The 23,526-nt window shown below is 41.9% G+C and overlaps 1 protein-coding gene across 4 annotated transcripts; it reads right to left on the bottom strand.

Annotated features, from left to right (window-relative positions):
- Window positions 1-1,703: 1,703 nt before the first annotated feature.
- si:dkey-240h12.4 (death-associated protein kinase 2) lies at window positions 1,704-22,808 on the bottom strand. 4 transcript variants are annotated; one of them, XM_034544435.1, is made up of 14 exons: window positions 22,727-22,808; window positions 22,292-22,636; window positions 16,341-16,474; window positions 15,253-15,373; window positions 10,140-10,361; window positions 9,717-9,855; window positions 9,488-9,617; window positions 5,504-5,552; window positions 5,383-5,409; window positions 4,976-5,128; window positions 4,657-4,702; window positions 4,476-4,565; window positions 3,092-3,178; window positions 1,704-2,606 (listed from the first exon to the last, which is right to left on the bottom strand). In XM_034544435.1, exons 4-14 carry the CDS (start codon window positions 15,312-15,314, stop codon window positions 2,526-2,528), a joined length of 1,086 nt encoding a protein of 361 aa, XP_034400326.1. In that variant the 5' UTR covers window positions 15,315-15,373; window positions 16,341-16,474; window positions 22,292-22,636; window positions 22,727-22,808; the 3' UTR covers window positions 1,704-2,525. The 4 variants fall into 4 exon arrangements, 3 of the variants coding, with proteins under 3 accessions (XP_034400326.1, XP_034400325.1, XP_034400327.1); XM_034544434.1 differs by lacking the exon at window positions 22,727-22,808 and having other exon boundaries at window positions 22,292-22,703; XR_004610088.1 differs by lacking the exon at window positions 22,727-22,808 and having other exon boundaries at window positions 2,569-2,606; window positions 3,092-3,205; window positions 22,292-22,707.
- Window positions 22,809-23,526: the final 718 nt, after the last annotated feature.

Raw genomic sequence — 23,526 nt, 5'->3', positions numbered from 1 at the left:
AAATTGTTAGGGATATTATTTTTATTCTTCTGATCTTTATTTTTGTACATTGGGCGCATTTTGGAGGTATCTGGAAGCGATGAAAACCGCTCAAATTTGGCATGCTTGTCAGGCTTGGTGAAAATCGGCATATGATAAAGGAGTAAAATTTTTTCATTTTGTAGTTGCTCTCTAGCGCCCCCTCAAAGTTTGACCGGCGACGCCCCTCACCCAGAATGTCCGATTGACTTGAAATTTCCATATCCACCTGCTCTTCAAAAAAGCCTCTCAGACCCCTAAGGTCCGCCTACTTAGATTTTCCGCCATTTTGAATTTTGTGAAAAACACATAATTGACTGCCTACACTAGATGCTTGGTCCAAATCAACAAAAATGGATATCAATCAAATCATCGAAGCCAGATGACCTAGAATATGTCAACGTTTTTTTTTATATCTCAATGTGTTAAAGATCTATGGCCCAATGAACATCTTAGGGGCGTGTCTTGTATTTCAATGCTCATACTGTCAACACTATTGGGACTAATCACTCGAAAACATTTTACAATAATTCGCCGAAGTTGGCCGTTTTTCGCAGTTACTACTGTTTATTGTATTCCCCATTCATGTTTACTGTCTTCATTGCAGTCTTCTCATGAACGATCAGCACATGTAGATAAAATCTGTAAACATCGGACCAATTGAATCACCTTCGGCGCATTTAGCGACATACAATACATTTCCTGACTTCTATACACTCATATTCATGAACATCTTTCGATTTTACTTCCTGCTTCGCTCTTGAGTCTTGCTGGCTTTCTCTGAAGTACAGTGCCCTCTAGTGGCTTTAGTGGTGACAACATCTTTCCCACTAGGTTACAGAAGGATGGAGGTTGAAGGTTGAGCTGAAATCAACAAACAACACTTCAGACGGCATCTTCTGTATGTAAACTGGTGAGGGTCCAGATGTATGTTGTTTTTGATGCTGGAGGAAGGGGAACAGCCCTTTATCAGAATGGGGCTGATCAGGACTCGTGTTGAAAATGTTTACTGAGGTGTAATAAATCAAGTGAGAAGTAGAGCCGTTTTCTCAGACTTCTACACGGCCCCCTAATGGCCATTAGAAATAATGCACATTTAAGGCACTTCTGCATTAGTTTCAATTGTGTTGGATCACTGTCTGTATTTGATGGAAAGCTGCTTCAAGATCAATTTCTTAAAATATTAAGAAGATAATGTAGCTAATAAACTAAAATAAGCTGTTTATCTAGCCAGTAATCTGGCTCCTAAGTGCACTTTGAAACACGCAGCCACCGTTATCGCTCTGCTCGTTTTCATTTCTTAACCATGAAGATTCCTCTGGCAGGAAAAAACAGAAATGAAGTTAGGATTTGAGGCATTCTCTTGGTCTCTCCTCTACTCGCTGCATCCATTTTTCATATTTGCTTGCGAGTGGGTTATTGCAGGAAAATTATTTAGAATTAATTTCAAAATGATACAATGGCCCAATGTTGTTCAAATAAACTGATTTGATTGGTAATAACATTTAAGTTTCTTTATGTTTTCATATACTACTGTGTGGGTGTAGGCAAACAGCAAACATGTTTCTATTCAAAAATATCCTTTATTATAACCATTACTTTCAACCCCTTCAGTTTTTTTTGTATATGACGCATTTCAATACATTCTGTATTAATATAGACTGATATATAGCTCATAAGCGTGATAAAAGTCAAAGCAGTTTAATTGTTGTAGATTTAATGCAATTTGCTTTGTCAAATGTATCAACTGAATGAGATGACAAATACAGACAACAGACAAATACAGGTGATTTCAACCAACATACGTATGCACACATGAGGATGTTAAGTATATAATATAAAAGTATAATGAGGTTGTTTACAACACATGTATGATTGTGCCATTTTAAAATGATACATCACAAGACAAGTAATATGATTAAATGAGTACAAGACATCTAACAAGACATATTGTTGGAAGTACTGATACAAATATTGCATCTTCTCCACTGTGAAAAATGATCAGTGGTTTGTGTTTTTGTACAATATGCATTGACTACATACTGACGGACAACAGTAGCTCTATTTAAATGTGTTGCGAGGTACAATTCAGAAGTGAATATTGGGAGCTTTGTCTTTTCATCAATGTTCTCACTTGGATACACTTGTTACTGTTCCTCATGTTCTCTATCATAGTATTAGTATTATCACAGATACACATATTTTGTAATTCTCTTTGATAACACAATGCATTTTCTATGCACACTGTGTTATCAAAGAGTTTCCCAAAATCAGCAACAACTCAAATACATTGTGCACTACATTAAAGGAATGTATCCTCAGTAACGATGATCTGAGAGCAGCCAAAAGGTTTCACTGTATGTAGACGAGGCAGTGCTCACTCATTTGACACTACCATCCCAGGCCCTGCTGAGACAGTAACAGTCTGTTCCACTTGAACATTCCCCTTCACCAATACTCTCCTCCTGCTGAACATCCTGGAGTCGTCTACCTTCCTCTGCTCCGCTCTATGAACTGCTGCTGAGTCTTCGACGTAGCAGAGAGGCAGGCTTGCTTTCTGTGTCCTCTACGTCGCTTTCACATTGTCTCTGGAGGAAACAATTAGTTCAGATGGATTTACAGCTAACACCTCAACATGTTGAGCCATTCTCTCATATGCACACTATATATATATATATATATATATATATATATATATATATATATATATATATATATATATATATATATATATATATATATATATATATATATATATATATATATATATATATAGAAACGGGTAACAAGCCAGTGGGCAGTTTGGCCAACACAATGTTTTCTCTACATGTTACTCCATATATTCATATTTCCTCTTTATTATTAATTAATGTTTTTCTGATGTTCTTTATTTTGCTAAACCAATTCTGGAAAGTACTTTGTAATATTATTTTACCTAAAACTAATATTTTCAAAGTATCTTGTGACGAAAAGTAGTTTTTTTGGACTTTACAATAAACAACCAAAGCAATCTTGGCAATACAAAAATAGATATAAATGTTTGAGTATGACTAGTGAAATGAAGTCGTCTCACCTGTGGAGGATCTGGATCTGAGCTGCCCTTCCGCAGCAGTTTCAACTGGACCAGCCGGTTACACATCCACACCATGTTGTAGGACATCTGGGGGGGTCTTAGTGCTCAGTAAAGCTTGCCAGCCAACCACAATGCATGAATGTTAGTACCATGTCCAAGGAACATACTTGGATGGGAGAGAACTTCATTCTCATTTCAGAAGGTGAAAAGTGTCTTGACATTCTGCAAATTACTTCAAATGATTTTAAAACCATTTTTAATTTGTTTATTGTTGCTGTATAAAGAATGAAAATAACAAGGCCCCCCTGATTGCCATCAAGTTGTTTGCAGCTTGGCTGGACCACTACAATGTGTCTTTAATTTTAAATAAAAACATGCAGTGGATATTTGGGGTGGGGCAGCTATTTGTAATAACATGTGGGTAATAGACCTTAGAACTTATTACACAAAGTGTTGTACATGTACTTCTCTGATTAACACAGATGGTATACATCTTTGTATTTACCAACCATGTTTTTCTTACATGTCAAGTCTTCTACTAATAATGGCAACACAATTGCGTCACTGTGCCGTTTACAGGTGAAAACATTGGCGAACTCTCTTAAGTAAAAGCTCATTGTGTCTCAGGGAGAAGAGCGGGTCATTCTTTAACCACAAGGTCAGCTGTTCAAACCCCGACTCCTCCTGTCGACATGTTAAAGTGTTCTTGAGTGAGACACGGAACCCAAAGTGGCTCCCTGGACACTTTACAGCAGCTCACTGCTTATAATGCCGAGCAGTTAAATAAAAAGGTCATATATGAAGTATGTGTGTGACCATTGAAATTGTTTAAATGTTATATTGAGAACATCTGTTACATTACAGCTGTTAAGTACAACACAAGAAACTTAATGGAACAACATTATTTTGGACTAAATGAAGCAACATCCACTACTCATCCGGCTCAAGTACGTAGATTCCCCCAATTATGTGACTGTGACCTAAAGTCATTGTAACACTCAGTGCGGTGTGAAATAATGTCCGTCACTGCTCACAAGACTTGTTAACTAAAAAAGGTACGAAACGCACCACCCTTAGTTTGAGTCTTATTGCATCTCTCTCATTACATGTTATCTAGCTGGCTGGCACTTTCATCCAAAGTGACTTACATTCACACACTGTAGAACATCTACGGGGAGCAAACAGGGTTAAGTGTCTTGCTCAAGGACACATGGACCAGGGCAGGTCGTGAGCGGGGATCAAACCACCGATCCTCTGATTGAAGGACGGTCCTGCTCACTGAGCCACAGTCGCCCACTCATTCCCCGTCATCCTTCCACATGCCTCTCTTTGATACAAATATACTATACTTATGCGTTGGTTTGGCATACATATCCACACTCACCTTCCATTTTCTTCTTGCGTTGAACTTCTTAAAGTTCTTCATATTGATTGAGGATCGATTCCTATTGGCCACCTGTGTGCGTGTGATGGGCTGAAACAGTTGCAGTCGTAAGTAACATTCAATAACATTCAATAACATTCAGCAGCAAACAACCAAAGAAGGTTGGAAGGTTTGTAGTGACCTTAATCCAGGGATGAAGCAGACACTCCTCAGCTGTCATTCTTTCACTGAAATACACATCAATACAGAAGTCATGACAACGGATCAGGAGAGCAGGAAGAAGTAACAAGTAATAATCTTTTTGATGTTTCGTGTTATTATTTAGGCACCTAAATAAACCATTGACTCAGTCAATCAATCTACAGTACATTTTTTACATATAAACGGTCGACAACAGCAGTACATCATGTGTTCTATTCCTACCACAGACCTAGTGAACACGTACAACAACAAACTGGCCTTTGCTCTAATAGGACCAAGAGTTTAGCTAGATGACATACCTGGGGATTTTCACCAGGAGTTTCTGGATGAAGTCTTTGACCATGGAGCTGGTCGTGCTGAAATACTGTGCAGGGAACGCGTAGTTCATGATACTGATATTCCTCAGAGTCTCCTCATCAGTCTCACCTTGGAATGGCGACAAACCACTTAATCTGAGGACAGAGTGAGACATCTCAAGCCATAAATACAGATGAAGGTGTTTGTCCTTCTAGCTCAAAAAGGCTGAAGGCTATAATAAACATGAGGATTATAAGATCTATAAAACATAAAATGTACCCTGTGGTGCAAGAAATAACATGGTCTCAAAGAGTGTGAGACAGCAAATGCTTCATTAAGTGTTTGCATTAACATACAAGTTGTTGCCTGCAGGCACTCACAGGCCAACCAACACACAAACACAACTTACAGTATGTAGGTAATAACCGCAATGCTCCTGAAGGAGAAAAAAACACAAGACGCAGGCAGTCATGTGGTGTGCTTTCAACTTTTTAAAGAAACACTGTCCCCTCAGTCCGAACATTACTCACCACATATCTGCTGCTGTGCTCAGAGGTTCACTGTTGATCACCTCAGGGGCTGAAAGAGAGAGAAAGACATGCAGATAGCGAGATGGATAGAACAACATACAGGAAGAGAGAGAGAGAGAGAGACAGACAGACAAAGTGGAAAGGATGATGGACAAAAAGAGAGAGGGGACAGAAAGACAGACAGAGAGAGAGAGACAGGGAGAGTTTTAAACTAGTTCAGTGACATACATTTTAAAAAGCAGTTTCACTAAATATAACAACATTAATCTAAAATGTGTGGCTGTTTTAATTGTTTGAAAAATATTCCTCTTACTCCTTTCTATATTTCACATACAGCATCTGTTAGCAGGAGAAGAACGAGTGCATGTCCTCTCCTACTTGGAAAACTACAGAGGGTAGAAGGTTCATCCCATCAACCGGCAAAGGAGACGCTCTGCATGGCGCTGCCAATCCGTCACAAATAGACTAGCCACGAATTGGAGCAGAGCAGAGAGGCCATCTCTGCTGCGCTGCATCTGGTTCAGTCAAACAGTTCCAGAGGCAGCATCGCAGCCAGAATAAATATTCAGAAATACAACGGTTTTCCAGCATTTCATACCAGACATAAAATATGCTCAACAAAAGACAAGGGTGTCTAAACTCCGTAGGTTATTGACAGGAAAGAGGCAGAAGAGAAATGGCAATCAGCCGGGGTCGGGCGGCGTCATCGAGAACAGACAGATGCTGTGACCTTGAGGTCATATGACAACACTGAAAAGAAGCATTGTGAGAGCTGGAGCTTGGGTGTGTTCTGATATTACCAATTGAAAGGATGAAGGACAAGTGTTTATTCTGACGCTGATATCAGGGCATTTATAATATATTTGTGGGGGAGCAGCACGTCCACCTGCAGAACCCCGTTAATTTTGTGAATTTTAAATCTTTAATTACAAACCAGTTTGCCATCTCTAAACCATGATCGGACACTCTGCAAGACCAAGGATTGAAGGCGATTATTTTATTAAATACATTTTTGGGGGTTTTCTTTAAGTTTGAATAATAGGTCAATGTTACGAATGAAGCATCAAAGGGTTGAATTATTTGGTACAGCCTTAGTAATGGAAAGGGTTAACAATGTTAAACAAAACAAATTGTTGTGATTTCCACTCATTGCAATTAATTAGATGTTTAAAAATGTTTTCATAAAATGTTCACACTATAAATATGAGTAACTAGTGGGAAAGATGTTGTCACCACTAAAGCCACTAGAGGGCACTGAACTTCAGAGAAAGCCAGCAAGACGTCAAGAGCGAAGCAGGAAGTAAAAGCCTTTGTGTCAAGTGATGAACTGGTGACACGGTAGTTGTTTTCCGTGTGGGTAAATACGTTCTAAATGCTACTTCTATACAAAAGGAACAAAAGATGTTCATGAATATGAGTGTATAGAAGTCAGGAAATGTATTGTATGTCGCTAAATGCGCCGATGGTGATTCAATTGGTCCGATGTTTACAGATTTTATCTACATGTGTACAAAGCATGTGTGGCATCTTAAGAACATCCTACAGAGATATAATAATACATTTTCTTTTTCTGTGTTCTATCATCAACCAATACACCAGTAACAAATACACTGCTATATACACATCTTAACTAATATAACAAGTGTGTTTCTGTATATTATACTGTTGAAATTATTCAGATAGCCCTTGTGGTTGAGGAGATAATCTGGTTTTAGTATGGGTATGCATTTGCAATTTTTGAGAAAACATGGCTGGGCCCATAAAGGTTAAGACCATCCTACCGGGATACATTCTGTCATCATTCATGTTCGAGAACATTTATTGTGTGTCCATTGTACCAAAGATAATGTTTATTTTCGATATGTCGTGTTGTATGGGATGGGTGTCTGTAGCCGCCACATGTGCATTTGAGCTAGCACCACGATAAAACATAGTGAGTATACTGTGATATACTGCATGATTTCTCTTTATTAATGGACCAAATGTTTCATGTTGTTAAGTTCAGAGCTAACTTCCTCTACAGTTATTTATGCACTTGACTTATACACTGATTGTGTGTACTGAGCGACAGTTTCAAGGCACTTTGAGTTAGTTTAGGCTTTAAGTCATTTGGTCATATTGGGAAATGCACCATATAGGTTATTGACCCAGATTGGTGAAACGTGTTCACAGTGTAACTGTCAATGTACTGCAAAATAGTTGTTGAATCTAACACAAATTGAACATCCATCCATCCATCCATCCATCCATTATCACCCGCTTATCCGGGGTCGGGTCGCGGTGGCAGCAGGTTCAGCAGGCCGACCCAGGCCTCCCTCTCACCCGCAGCACTTTCCAGCTCATTCTGGGGGATCCCGAGGCGTTCCAAGGCCAGCCGGGAGATATAATCCCTCCAGCGTGTCCTCGGTCTTCCCCGGGGCCTCCTACCAGTTGGACGTGCCCGGAAAACCTCTAATGGGAGGCGTCCAGGAGGCATCCTGACTAGATGAACCACCTCAGCTGACTCCTTTGGACACGAAGGAGCAGCGACTCGACTCCAAGCTCCCCCCTGATGTCCGAGCTCCTTACCCTATCTCTAAGGCTGAGCCCGGCCACCCTACGGAGGAAGATCATTTCGGCCGCTTGTATCCGAGATCTCGTTCTTTCGGTCACGACCCAGAGTTCGTGACCATAGCTGAGGGTTGGAACGTAGACCGACCAGTAAATGGAGAGCTTTGCCTTCCGGCTCAGCTCCTCTTCACCAAGACGGACCGGTACAGCGCCTGTTTTACTGCTGCAGCCGCACCGATCCGCCTGTCGATCTCCCGCTCCACCTTACCCTCACTCGTGAACAAGACCCCGAGATACTTGAACTCCTTCGCTTGGGGTAGGCAGTTTGCCCCCACCTGGAGGGAGCAATCCGCCGGTTTCCGGCAGAGTACCATGGCCTCAGATTTGGAGGTGCTAACTTTCATCCCTGCCGTTTCGCACTCGGCTGCAAAACGCCCCAGTGAATGCTGGAGGTCACGGTCCGAGGAGGCAAACAGGACCACATCATCCGCAAACAGCAGAGAGGCGATCCCGAGACTCCCGAACCGGATCCTCTCCGCCCCCTGGCTGCGCCTAGATATCCTGTCCATGAAGGTCACGAACAGGACCGGTGATAAAGGGCAGCCCTGGCGGAGGCCAACACCCACCGGGAACGTGTCTGACTTACTACCGAGGACACAGCTCCTACTGCAGGCGTACAGAGACCGGATGGCCCGTGCCAACGGGTCCGGCACCCCATACTCCCGCAGCACCCCCCACAAAAACCCCCGAGGGACCCGGTTTAAAGCCTTCTCCAGGTCTACAAAGCACATGTAAACTGGTTGGGCAAACTCCCAGGACCCCTCCAGTAATCTTGCGAGGGTAAAGAGCTGGTCCACTGTTCCACGACCGGGACGGAATCCGCACTGTTCGTCTTGAATCTGAGGTTCGACAAGCGGTCGGAGCCTTTGGAATTGAACATTCCAAATTAATTTAATACTTCTCTATATCTTTAAGAAATGAAGATCCCGGAAGGTAGCTTTGTATCAAATTTCACCTGCCTGCATATGTATATACTTGAACTGTATTGCTTGCAAAAAGCTTAAATGTTATGTGTTGTACAGAGCTGCTAACCCTCACGCATTGACAGTAAAAATAATGCTATCATTTCCCTAACACTCACACCAAAAAAAGAGGACACTGACAAAAAACAGTCAGAGTAGAACAGCAGCACCGGTACACACTGCTAACAATCAATACAAATAAAGATAATTTATTATACATCATATCTATTAAACAAGTCTTGTTGAATATGAGAAGTCCTGTAGGTTTAGAAAAAAGCATATTTTGAACTCTGACTTGTCTTATACCTGCTGCATTTTAATGAATGATTTAATATTTAAATTGGCCATGGAAGATCTTTCAGATTGATATCTAAAACAACAAAGTCACAAATGAAGGACTACTCATCCTCACCGATGTACTGTGGGGTGCCACTTGTGCTTTTGTACTCCTCCCCTTGATGAAAATGGTGGGCCAGTCCAAAGTCGATGAGTTTGATGTTGGGCTGAGCAGCCACTTTGTCTGACAGCATGATGTTCTCTGGCTGAATAGAGACAATGTCGTTATGGTTCCATGACCAGTTTGAGTTCACATCTGTTTCCAAACATCTAGAGCAAGCAGCGAAGCGACGGTTTACTGGTACCTTCAGGTCAAAGTGGCCGATGTTCTTGCTGTGCATAAAGCCCAGTCCCTCCAGGATCTGGGTCATGAACTCAATGGCCTCGCTCTCCAGCAGGTTCTCCTTCGCAGCAATGAAGTCAAACAGCTCCCCTCCACTAACACTGAAATGTCAAACGGACATGTGGTAAGTGTATTTCTTGATTTGTACCCCTATGTAGATATAAAGGGCTCTTTCTAAGCAAACAAAAACACAACGATTCTTAGTTTCAGGTCATCATACACTAATAAAAACATTGTTATGAATATTATATTCCATTCACACCGACATACTAATCCTACCATGACACAGCATGCACACATGCAGATGGCCACTGGATTATGCTAGAGAACATATAACAATAACAGGACAAAATTAAACACACACACACACACACACACAACTCACAGCTCCAGAATGAGCACCACCTCAGCTCGGCTCTCAAAAACATCTTTGAGAGTCACAATGTTTGGATGTTGTACAGCCTGGAGGATCTCCACCTCCTTCTCCACACAGCTCCTGACCAGGCCTAGGCGGCTGCATGTGTTCTTCCGAATCTTCAGGAACTTGCCCGCCCAATAAATCCCAGTGGATCGCTCCCGAACCTGTCGAACCTGTCCAAAGTGCCCACTGGATGCGGCAAGAACACAATTCACAGACAGTAAACACTGAGCTTGAGATACAACATCATTGTGTTATTTTGACAGTTTGATAATCTAACTATGAAGCAAAGAATCTGTCTGTCTGTCCTTCACATATGTAGCAGTGGGGACGGAGCTTCAGGGCTCTGCAGTCCAGCATGAAGCTGCAGAGACAGCAGCTCATTGAAGTTGCTGGATATAGCCTGATAATAATAATAATAATAATAATAATAATAATAATAATAATAATAATATAGCCTGATAAATGCTGGATATAGCCTGATAATGCTGGACGATGGATAACACACTTTACACCACCTTCATTTCCCTGGAGTAAACAAACACAAGCAGATAACCTTAAAAGAACAGCAACTTTGCCATCGCAACTCAAATTGTGTTTGTTTTTGCCGACTACTAACATTGACACCGCCCACAGAGCTCTGAAGTGGAGCTGGCCGCCTGTGCTCCCACTGTGTGTGTCCCACTGGCTAGCTGACTGCTCTGGTTCCCACTGGTTAAAACAGTTCTGCTCTGACTTCGTTGTTTGCACTGTAATCGCCGTCAGCTGCTAGCCACTGGCCATGTTCAGAGCCATACGGAGGAAATCCTGGCCGACGCCAACTGAATCAAAAAATGGTTACAGCTTATTTAATAGTAAAACACTAAGCACAGTTCAGTATTCTAATATTTACTTCACATGCAGCACAACGTACGTAAATATATTTCACAACTTTTCAGGCTGGAGCTTTCAATTATAATCGAATGCTGAATAGTTTCATGAATAATAACGCATCATATTTGAACATAATTTGTATAATATTTTGAGTCAATTTGAATCTGCAACGTAACCAGTAACAAGCTCCCTTTCAGGTAAATGTATTAGTACAATGTTTTGCTCTGAAGTAGAAGTTCACAGTAAGAAGTACAGAATTGTATCTTTTATGTGCTTTGAGGACAATTATTTTAGGGTACAATGAGTTAGAACAGTAATATAATTAAATACTGTTCATATCTAAACATAATATGTTTAGATATTATAATGTTAAAGGCCAGTTTATTTTGAGGACCCAGGCCCAGGTTGTCTACCTTACCTCAGTTAAGTCAGCCCCTGGTTATGTTCCCTGAATCAGAGTGTATTTCACTGGTGTTTCTGCCTGACCCGTTGCATCGGGCCATCCGGTCTCTGTACGACTGCATTAGGAGCTGTGTTCGTATTCTTGGCAATACGTCATGTTAGGGGGTCTCGGGATTGCCTCTCCACTGTTTGCAGATGATGTGGTCCTCCTCGGACTGTGACCTCCAGCATTCACTGGGGCGTTTTGCAGCCGAGTGTGAAGCGGCAGGGATGAGTCAGACCTTCAAATCTGAGACTATGGTGCTCTGCCAGAAACCGGTGGATTGCTCCCTCCAGGTGTGGACAGAGTGCCTACGCCAAGCGAAGGTGTTCAAGTATCTCGGGGTCTTGTTCACAAGTGATGGGAAGATGGAGTGGGAGATCAATAGTCGGATCGGTGCGGCTGCAACAGTAAAACCTGCGCTACACCAGACCGTCTTGGTGAAGAGGAGCTGAGCCGGAAGGCAAAGCTCTCAATTTACTGGGCGGTCTACATTCCGACCCTCACTTATGGTCGCGAACTCTGGGTCGTGACCGAAAGAACGAGGTTGCGGCTACAAGATGAGCAGATGAGTTTCCTCCATAAGGCTCAGCCTAGAGATAGAGTAAGGAGCTCGGACATCAGGAGGGAACACGGGACCTAATCACTCAATTAGCTCATCAACCCTGGGCCATCAAATTTTGAGATTTCATTCAGTGTCCTTAAATCATTGCAGAATCGATCAGTGACATCCGATTTGGGAGTCAGAACAATTGGGCTGGACCAGGGACTATGTGACTCCTTAATAACACCTATTTCCAACATATTTCTCACCTCTCCTCTGATGGGCTCTCTTTTTGCCTCTGGGGTGGGATAAGGCCAGAGCCTCACCTTCTTTCCTGGCTCGGTGATTATGTCATGTTGGATCAACCTTGGAGCGTACAGGTTGGTCACATCCTTGAACTGACTGGCCTAAAGGTATCTGTGAAGAGTTAGATTCTGGGATTTCAACAGTTAATGTTGCCATCGGAACACCGTCAGGAGCATGCTATTTCTTTAGAAGATTCACATGATAAATCTGACAGGATTTCTTTCTCCCAGGTTGTCTCATCGTATAGTTAACCTTGGTAACCCTCTCAATCACTTGACCAGGAACACTCAGAAGTTGGGACCAGAACAAGGACATACTCTCCGGGTTGGAACTACTGCACTTGAGCGTGTAGATTCGGGCTTGAACATTGTGCTTGCTGCATATGCTCCCCCTCTAGGGGGTGAAAGCTGTTGCTCTCAGGCTTCTTTAGCCAGATCCAGCATGACCTTGTGTCTCCGTGCATACAGCAACTTGTTTCTTCCATCCACATTAATAGTCTTTCTTAGCATTTATTTTAGGGTCTTATTGAAACGTTCTACGAGGCCATCCGTCTGTGGGTGGGGAGTTTTTCCTGATCCGATCACTGTTGGGTCACCTTCAACAACTTGCACATTTTCTTCATTACCCGAGAGATGAAGCAACTTCCCTGGTTAGTTTGGCAGTTCCTCTATCCTGTGTGGGTAGCGCAGAGTGGGTAGAGAGGTGAGTCTGCTTGATTATCTCCAGTTTGATGCAGCTTGGTTCCAGTGCTTCAGGAGATCTTCTTTGTCTTCTGCCACAGCCTGTGTGCCGCTGCTGCTGCTTCCCAGATCGGTGAACATATGCTTGCTCTAATCACCTGATGGGCTGCAGGTGTGTCCAATGCCACGTGCCTAGTGGCTGCAGCACCTGAACTGGGGTTGCGGTCAAATAGTCCAAACTTCTCTTCTTAACCACTTTTTCTTGACCTCTGTGAAAAACATCACAGGGTCAAGGAAAGATGGGAAGGAGAATTAATGAGGATTAATTGATGTGGTTTCTGTAGATGGTATTTCCCTGACATCCAACACCACTGTAAAGAATCTCTAGTTATCTTTGACCGGGACTTGTCCTTTAACTCCCACGTTAAGCAAATCTCAAGGATTGCATTTTTTCATCTACGTAACATTTCAAAAATCAGACACATCTTGTCCCAAAAAGATGCAGAAGAACTGGTTCACGCGTTTGTTACTTCCAGACTAGATTACTGCAACTCCTTATTATCAGGCTGCTCTAATAAGTCTCTTAAATCCCTCCAGTTGATCCAGAATGCTGCAGCTCGTGTACTCACAAAAACTAAGAAAAGAGATCACATGAGTCCTGTATTAGCTGCTCTGCACTGGCTCCCTGTAAAATCAAGAATCACATTTAAAATTCTTCTCCTCACCTACAAAGCCTTGATTGGTGATGCACCATCATATCTTAAGGAGCTTGTAGTACCATATTGCCCCACTAGAGAGCTGCGCTCACTAAATACGGGTCTACTTGGAAGAAGTAGGATGGGAGCCAGAACCTTCAGTTATCAAGCTCCTCTTTTATGGAACCAGCTTCCACTTTCAGTCCGGGGGGCAGACACAGGCCGTTTATCAATATGCGTTCTTGTCTGTACTTGTCTTCTTGTGTTCTTGTCTGTACTTGTGTTCTTGTGTTCTTGTCTGTACTCGTGTTCTCGTGTTCTCGTGTGCTTGTGTTCTTGTGTTCTTGTGTTCTCGTGTTCTTGCGTTCTTGTCTGTACTTGTGTTCTCGTGTACTTGTGTTCTTGTGTTCTTGTCTGTACTTGTGTTCTCGTGTACTTGTGTTCTCGCGTTCTTGTCTGTACTTGTGTTCTCGCGTACTTGTGTTCTTGTGTTCTCGCGTTCTTGTCTGTACTTGTGTTCTCGTGTACTTGTGTTCTTGTGTTCTCGCGTTCTTGTCTGTACTTGTGTTCTCGTGTACTTGTGTTCTCGCGTTCTTGTCCGTACTTGTGTTCTCGTGTACTTGTGTTCTTGTGTTCTCGTGTTCTTGCGTTCTTGTCTGTACTTGTGTTCTCGTGTACTTGTGTTCTTGTGTTCTCGTGTTCTCGCGTTCTTGTCTGTACTTGTGTTCTCGTGTACTTGTGTTCTTGTGTTCTCGCGTTCTTGTCCGTACTTGTGTTCTCGTGGACTTGTGAAACGTCATCAGTCGCGGCCAAAGTACATTTTCCAATTCAAAGTCTGCTTCTCGCCAAGTACGGTAAAAACACCCGGATGTGACTTGATCCGCCCAGTTTCCAAAGGATGCATCAGAGGTGACTTGTGCGTACTCTGGACAGCCAATATCCCACAATGCATTTCGCACCAGCGACGGGGAACAATGGCGGAGGAGAAAATACACAACTGAAAGTATTTTTCTAAATACTACTGTTGTTGAGTCACAGTATGTAATTTTAGGAGGTTTTAAGGCGAGAAGTTAGTAGTTTAAACATAACATCTGTGGTCGGTTTGTCAAGATTCAGCTGACAAAAAATATGCGCCGACTGTTTCGGAGATTTGAGTTCCTGCTCGCGGGACCAGTGAGCCGGGCGGTCAGCGCTCAGTGTGGCCGCAGAGAACAGCCTGATGTCGGCAGGACTTTTTTAAATGATACGCTGGCTCTGATGTCTCCGTAGCGGTTAAACATGATATATAATTTGGTTTTTCGAGGATCTAACAAGCACTTTATTATTTGTTCACAGGTAATGTTAAATCAGTTTGACTGAGGGTTAAGATTCATAACTTAATATTTTAATTAAACTTTGACATTGAACTATAGCATTTTACCTACAGAGAAGGTTTAATTCATAATCCAATGAGTTGGCATACAGAAGAAACACAATAACATCTGTAAAAGTCAAAATACCTAATGAGTGCATTAAGGTAAACAAGTTGATGTATCAATACCTTCCCAGAACTTCCCCGATCTCATAGAAGTCTTCGACATTTTCAGGCTTGAAGACCGCCATGTTGCTTTGCTTCACTCCCGTGTCAGTCCAACTTCAAATTGTGCATGATCCTCCAAACCCTACATACACCAAAGTTGGACCAGAGTATGAGTAACAGTAACATGCCAGTATATACAAACTAAACACAAGTCTTCTAAATGTAACAACAAAGACAAACATCCTCAGAGATTTTTTAAAATCCTAAATAATTTTTTCTGATTGATTTTCCAATAATGGGTGTCCAATTCCTTTTCTCGTTTGATTAAATGTGTTTGAAAGGGCTTTAGTTTGAAATATATGGTTTATCACGAAAAATAAAAAACAAGTTGCATTAAGCAAAAAAGTTGATAAAGTGCAACTATTTGATGTGTAAGCTTTGATCATCAATGATCAATTGATCTTACTGCATGAACATTTTGTATGACTTTTGCTCCCATCACGGCAGGGCATAATGGCAAGTCTGTATGCTATGAGATCGGACCGTGGTCGCATTGGATCCCAATGCGACCACATGTGTGGAATTGTTGTGTACAAACACCAAAACAATGTCGGACGGCATAATTTTCTCTGGCCCTCGTCCAAATTTGGTGAACGATGAGATCTATAGCCGCATGTCATCATTCAACCGCTGGTTGTCGAGGTGGTAACCTGGCTTTGTCTGGAGCCGGTTCTGGCTCCTGGGCCCTGACTCCTTCGCTGTGCCTCCTGCCTCCGTGGTCCTGCCTCCTGCCATGGCCCTACTTATGCCCCTTATCCCTACCTCTTTCTGTTTCATGGATCGTGGTTATCTGGATCGTGTTCTATTCATAATTTCTGTCATATTCATTGAATGTTTATGTAACTCTGTAACTCTGTTCATCTGGTCACATTCTCTGTTGTTCTCCTGAAGGTTTCTTTCCTTTTTTCTCCCTGAAAGTTTTCTTCTGTTTTTAGGGGAGTTTTTCCTGATCCGATCTGAGGCAAATTTGTAATTTGTGATTCTGGGCAACAAGTGTAACCATGGCCATTCTTTACCAAGACCAAGTAATATATCAGTTTCATACAAACCTTTCTGTGGAAATAGAAAAGGTCCCTGGATGACATCATCAGCTTCTACAGAAGCCCGGGTCACATGTGGGTGTACTGCTTCCTAATTTAAGCTTCTCCTTTTGGGCTGCGAACCTGAAGATTTTTTATATTGCCTGCAATATAAAAAATAAAAAAGACAATAAATCAACCTCTTCCTCTACTAAAGATGGATACTCTTTCCTCAAACGCTGTCCTGCACACTGCCTCATCACTAGCTCTTTATCTTATCTATATACTTCCATATTCTTTGAAAATTGTAAAAAAAAAAATATATATATATATATTATATTCCAGTTATCACCTAATATATGCTAATAGAAGTTTGGACCTTGTATCTTTTCTCCAATTCTCCTCCCTTTTGATTGCACATGACTTGGTTATTTTATCACACCACTCACAAACATGAGCTTTGAGAAACTAACTTCCCTCACTACATCTGACTTCCCTTTATGATAAAGTATTAAAGAACACAGTGTGAAGCTGTGCGTCTATGGCATATATATATAACAAAGCTTTCCGACATATGACAATCTCTGGAGAATTCAGTACAGATGCACAGAAGGTTTTGGGCTGATTTCAATTTCCTTCTTTTTTTTTCAACCATCTCGAGATCGATGTAAACTGTCACAATGCTGATTCCAATGGAAATTCGGTCGAAATGAGCTTTCAATATCCTCTTGCTTTCCTGACATCTCTGATGTGGCATAATTTAACCTTATACGTGAGTTATGTAAACAACAAACAATGACAGAGAAGCTAATGTTTGGTTTAGGCTGAAGAATAAGAGATGTAGGTGTACCTCATGAACTCTGAATAACTTAAGCTGGTGTAGTGAAGTACCCTCTTGCCATCTAGTTGATTGTCTTTATGTTGAACAGTTTGTTCCCAATTTACATGTGATATAAGTTATTGTTATTACATAATAAATTATTTAAATTTGACCATTAAGTGCAGTATATTATGTAGAATTGGATAAATTACTATAGCTGTGTAAATTGGGATTTAATAATTTGCTATTACTTAACACTGGTTATTAAAGAATATCTATGTGTAGATTATTGTTTAATGGTTTACTATATATATATATACACTCTAGATTATTTGATGATATACTGTATTATTAAAGAATGAACGATAGTAGTAGTGAGCTTTGTGGTTGTGTATTCGGGACAGACAGGTTGCGGCCCTCAGGAGTGTCACACCCTGAGAAGGAGGGGCAGACGGACCCCCTGGGAGGACCATGTGGTGGAGGGGCTCAGGAGGCCGCATGAAAGACCTCATGGCACAGAGGAACAAGGTGTGCGGAGTGATGATATCATGTGTTAAGAGGCGTGGACACGCCTACACACCGACAGAGAAACGGCTCAGCCTATGAGCAGACCATGCGCCTAAACCAATGAGAAGCGAATATTGCAGATGCACGAAAGATATAGAAATTAAAATGTTTTGGTTAAGGGAGAGACGGACACTGCAAGCAGGATAGCGGCGCATAGGCCGTAGATTCCGAACCCCTTTAAAAGCCCTCAGCTGAGGATTATACTTAGTGTGCATAACTTCCTGGTAGACAGGTACTGTAACTGCTTGCAGTCTGTGGACCCATGTGATTTGTGTTCCCTCAGATGAAAGTTATACTCTGATAATATACATTATTATACATAATGTTTTGTCAGGCTACTCCAGTTCAGAATAACAAATATAAGGTGAAATTTGTGTCTGGGAATGTCTGCTTCTTCAGAATAGATAGCGCCTTCTCACAACACACCCATATGTCATCGAATAGTCTAACCAAGATGTGGACTGGCCTTGCAGGGCTCAGTTCTGTGAAGAGAGAGGAGGAGATGGAATTATCCCCTCCTTGACAGTTCAGCTACAATTAGAAGTTTGGATGATGCACACAAACCTGTGACGAAATCTGTGTATGAAAAGGCCGGGTTTTCCGGTTCTAGGGCAGTTGTTATGACTCCCCTGGCGTTGCAATCTCAGCGCTTTACTTCGGTTGTGATCAGAGAAATAAATCTACTAGAACGAGAGAAGTTGTTGGCTGAATTCTTCCAACGGCTCTTCCCATGCAGACGATTCTGAACGACGCAAACAACTCTGTATCAGAACCGTTATTAATTTATTATTATTATTATGTGTGCACTAGGTTTCTCTTGTACTTCTCTTAAGTCTCACTTATTTTCACTGTTCAGGTCCCCATTGGAGTCCAGTGAACTCAGTCATGTTCAAGAAACCGGTTTGAGATGATTTGAGCTCTGTGACAAGGTGCATTATCCTGCTGGAAGTAGCCACCAGAAAATGGGTACACTGTGGTCATAAAGGGATGGACATGTTCAGCAACAATACTCAGGTATACTGTGGAGTTTAAACCATGCTCAATTAGTACTAAGGGGCCCAACGTGTCCCAAGGAAATATTTGACTTGTCTGTACTTGGCCCGGAACCCCTCAGAGATCAATTATCTGGTGATGTGGTTTCTGTAGATGGCATTGCCCTGGCATCCAACACCACTGTAAAGAATCTCTAGTTATCTTTGACCGAGACTTGTCCTTTAACTCCCACGTTAAACAAATCTCAAGGATTGCATTTTTTCATCTACGTAACATTTCAAAAATCAGGCACATCTTGTCTCAAAAAGATGCAGAAAAGCTGGTTCACACGTTTGTTACTTCCAGACTAGATTACTGCAACTCCTTATTATCAGGCTGCTCTAATAAGTCTCTTAAGTCCCTCCAGTTGATCCAGAATGCTGCAGCTCGTGTACTCACAAAAACTAAGAAAAGAGATCACATGACTCCTGTATTAGCTGCTCTGCACTGGCTCCCTGTAAAATCAAGAATCACATTTAAAATTCTTCTCCTCACCTACAAATCCTTGATTGGTGATGCACCATCATATCTTAAGGAGCTTGTAGTACCATATTGCCCCACTAGAGAGCTGCGCTCACTAAATGCGGGGCTACTTGTGGTTCCTATAGAGCAGGGGTCGGAGACGTTCCCTGTCGATCTCCAAAATAAAATGAAAATAAATTCAGAAATAAATTGTTCCTCATTCTCGAACATTTTCTGAAGTGTCTTCTGAAATGTTTTCTTACGGACTTCAGAAGCACACAGACATAAAACCAAGTCATTAATAAATACATGTTGAAATGCCTGTACCTTTGTGTACATGTTTACGTTACAGCGTTAACAGGCCAAGATTCTTGGCGACTCGCCAGGTCCGACCTCCGTAAGCTCGGCTTTTCTGCTGTTGCCCTTCAAAACAAAAGCTCAACATTGAGCATGAATTGAGATTGGCTTTTCTGCTGTTGCCCTTCAAAACAAAAGCTCAACATTGAGCATGAATTGAGATTGGCTTTTCTGCTGTTGCCCTTCAAAACAAAAGCTCAACATTGAGCATGAATTGAGATTGGGCGTATCAAGCCTCGAACCCCGTTTAAAAAAAGAGTTGTAGTGGAAAGCAGCTCATTGCAGCCACTAATGCTGATAAAACATGATGGCTCACAGATATCTGTACTAATTTAGTTTTGCACAGGTTGCAGGATATTGTTGTTTTTAGATTCAGCGTAAAACTCTTTATCGACAAATATTTGAACTTGTTTTGTTTAGTTTTTCACAGGTTGCACTTTATTGTTATATCTTGAAAAGATATTCAGTGCAAAACAGGTTAATTGCAGCCACAATAAGCTATTTTTTGCCAAATATTAGTTATTTTTGCACGGATAGTTTGCATTGTTCCAACAAAGTGATTGCAAATTCTTTTTTTCTTGTCTGATGGAGCAATCTGGTTTACTTGAAAGTGATTTCATTTATTCTATTATTTGAAAAAACACAGATGCAGGAGTCACAAATAGTAATAATAAAATCATTTTTGTGGGGCATGAAAAATGTTCTTCCTCCGAAGTGGAGCGTGACAGAAAAAGGTTTGAGAACCACTGTTATAAGGGCTCAGACTGGCTGTCTGCTTATGAGCCCAACTATAAGCTCACAGACAGTGTTCAGTCACAGACGGCCTCAGACTGGCTGTTCATTCTGTACACATGACATCTATTGCTTCTGTCCATCCGGGGAGAGGGATCCTCCTCTGTTGCTCTCCTGAAGGTTTCTTCCCTTTTTTCCCTGTCAAAGGTTATTTTTGGGGAGTTTTTCCTGATCCGATGTGAGGTCAAAGGTCAGGGATGTCGTATGTGTACAGATTGTAAAGCCCTCTGAGGATAATTTGTAATTTGTGATATTGGGCTATACAAAATAAACTGAATTGAACCTTGGTTGTAACGAGTGATTATTTGAGCTACTGTTGCCTTTCTATCATCTTGAACCACTCTGCCCATTCTCCTCTGACCTCTGACATCAATAAGGCCTTTTCATCCACAGAACTGCCGCTTACTGGATATTTTCTCTTTTTCTGACAATTTTCTGTAAACCCTAGAGATGGTTGTGCATGAAAATAGTATATCAGTATATCAGCAGTTTTTCAAATACTCAGACCAGCCCGTTGCCAACAGCCATGCCACATTCAAAGTCCCTAAATTCCCCTTTCTTCTCCATTCTGATGCTCGGTTTGAACTTCAGCAAGTCGTCTTCACCACGTCTAGATGCCTAAATGCATTGAGTTGCTGCAGTGTGATTGGCTGATAAGCTATTTGTGTTAACAAATAATTGAACAGGTGTGCCTAATACAGTGGCCGGTGAGTGTTTATGACGCACACACAATCGATGTGTCTCACGAGACTCGTTCTCACAGGGCAACAATGCAGGAATTAGGACACCATAGATTTAGTTGCTTCTTTAATTCTCTCGGATGTGAAACCGTGATTTATATAAGCATAGTTACGGTGAGACCAGTTAATCCACACATCCCACTCTGGATAGAAGAGAATTCAGTTTACTGCAAACTGCAACCTCACCACTAGATGCCACTAAATCGTACAGACTGCAGGCATTTAGTCTCCTTCTGTCCATTGCTGTCAGAGGTCCAGAGACATGGATTGAATGAGAGAACTCTACAAGCCACTTCTATCTGGCTTCCCTATTTCAATTAATGAAAGTGACGTTTGACTCCATCATGCGGTGCATTCACTGTGCACAAGGCAGACAGTCGTGATAGTGACGTTTTTTTTCTTCACAAATCAAATGTTTCTTTTCAAACAAGAATATAATGCATTTTAATGCATTGGATAAAGAAAGTGTATTATTTGTATCATCATTATCATCATCATCAGGTTAATAGACGTATGATTGTTGAAACAACAATTGGCCCTGAATTCATCAAGAAGACCCTGTAAAGTTATAAAAGTGGGCACAAATACTTTAAATATTTAATACAGCACATCTTTTCACAAAGCACAGAAGTGGATTCCCCACTAAAAGAGCTGTGCCTGCTGTGAAATCATGTTGAACATTATTACACATCTGACTTTAGTCAGATGATTCCCAGTATTGCCTTTGCATTCAAAGATATTGACATGAGAATGGCTAATCAGGGTAGACCAGGTCCTCTGTGGTCTTTATAAATCTATCCTTATTACAAAAGTTGGTCAAAAGAGAAGGATGAAGGAAAGAAATAGAATATCAGTGGTCGTCACCCAGATACAAATATTGTTTATGGTTTTATGTGGGTTTTTGTTGACTTATTCTTTCATAATACTATACTCGTACTCCTTATTCAAATGTGCATTAGACTTCGTTATCTGGTCGGACAGCGGCCCGGTGCCTACATGCGTGAGGTCAACCTGTGGGACCAGTTTAATAAATCCTAGTTGTTACTAACTGAACACACGTTCTAATCCCACAAGTGACACACTTCGAAGCTGAGCGCTGCTGCGTGGACGTCCGACAGTGTGCGGACGGACACGAACAGCCGAACACAGTTGGCTCTCTGCCATTCCACAGTCGTGGAAGTCGTCTTTGAAACAGAACGTAGGTTACGTACCCAGCGGGGCGGCTTCTAGAACCGTCGTCAGCTCAGCTCCTGAGAGATGTGCGGGCTGTCCGTGCTGCGCGGTGCTCTCGGCCTGAGGCTCACTGGCGGTTGAAGAATGCGGATGTCCTGTCCTCCGAACCCTCGGCCCCTCGGCCCCTCGAACCCTCGAACCCTCGAACCCTCGAACCCTCGGCCCCTCGGCCCCTCGGCTCCTCCTCCCGGTCAGACGTTCGACCGGCTACCTTCTTTTTTGGTCTTCATGTGGACAAGGACGAGATCAACTGAGATGTTCGTAGACGGTCGGTGGATACATTGCTCACAGAGCTGCAGCGTGACAGAAACACTGCAGACAACCTTCAAAATAAAAGCAGAAGACGTTTTAATTAGAAACACAGTCAGTGCTGTTTTTTGTGTTGTTCATTAGCTCGACAAAAACCTACTGACGTTGCATTGGTACAGTTATACATGAAAAGGTCTAAATGGCCGCAACCTATTGAGTTAATATGAGAAAAAAATTAAAGCACTATTGATAACATTCACCCACTAGATGTCACCCTCTTGCCGGATCGGACCATATCACAGATCAAATCGGCACAAAAGAAAAAAAGGGTGCAAATATTACTTAATAGTAATTGCCGATCATTGATTATCCATATTGGTAGATACAGATCCCTTTGCTGTTTGATTATATCAGCAAGTCTTCAGACTATTTATTTTTTGCCACGTCTAAAAAATAATAAGTCTCTTAAATCCCTCCAGTTGATCCAGAATGCTGCAGCTCGTGTACTCACAAAAACTAAGAAAAGAGATCACATGACTCCTGTATTAGCTGCTCTGCACTGGCTCCCTGTAAAATCAAGAATCACATTTAAAATTCTTCTCCTCACCTACAAAGCCTTGATTGGTGATGCACCATCATATCTTAAGGAGCTTGTAGTACCATATTGCCCCACTAGAGAGCTGCGCTCACTAAATGTGGGGCTACTTGTGGTTCCTAGAGTCCTAAAAAGTAGGATGGGAGCCAGAACCTTCAGTTATCAAGCTCCTCTTTTATGGAACCAGCTTCCACTTTCAGTCCGGGAGGCAGACACAGTCACCTCATTCAAGAATAAACTTAAGACTTTCCTCTTTAATAGTGCTTATAGTTAGGGCTGAATCAGGTTTGCCCTGGTCCAGCCCCTTGATATGCTGCTATAGGCTTATAGGCTGCTGGGGGATGTTTTAGGATACACTGAGCACCCATC

This window comes from Cyclopterus lumpus, chromosome 11 (genome assembly GCF_009769545.1).
Source record: "Cyclopterus lumpus isolate fCycLum1 chromosome 11, fCycLum1.pri, whole genome shotgun sequence".
NCBI lineage: Eukaryota > Metazoa > Chordata > Actinopteri > Perciformes > Cyclopteridae > Cyclopterus > Cyclopterus lumpus.
The sequence above is the reverse complement of the archived record's forward strand: the minus strand, read 5'-3'. Positions and strand labels throughout refer to the sequence as shown.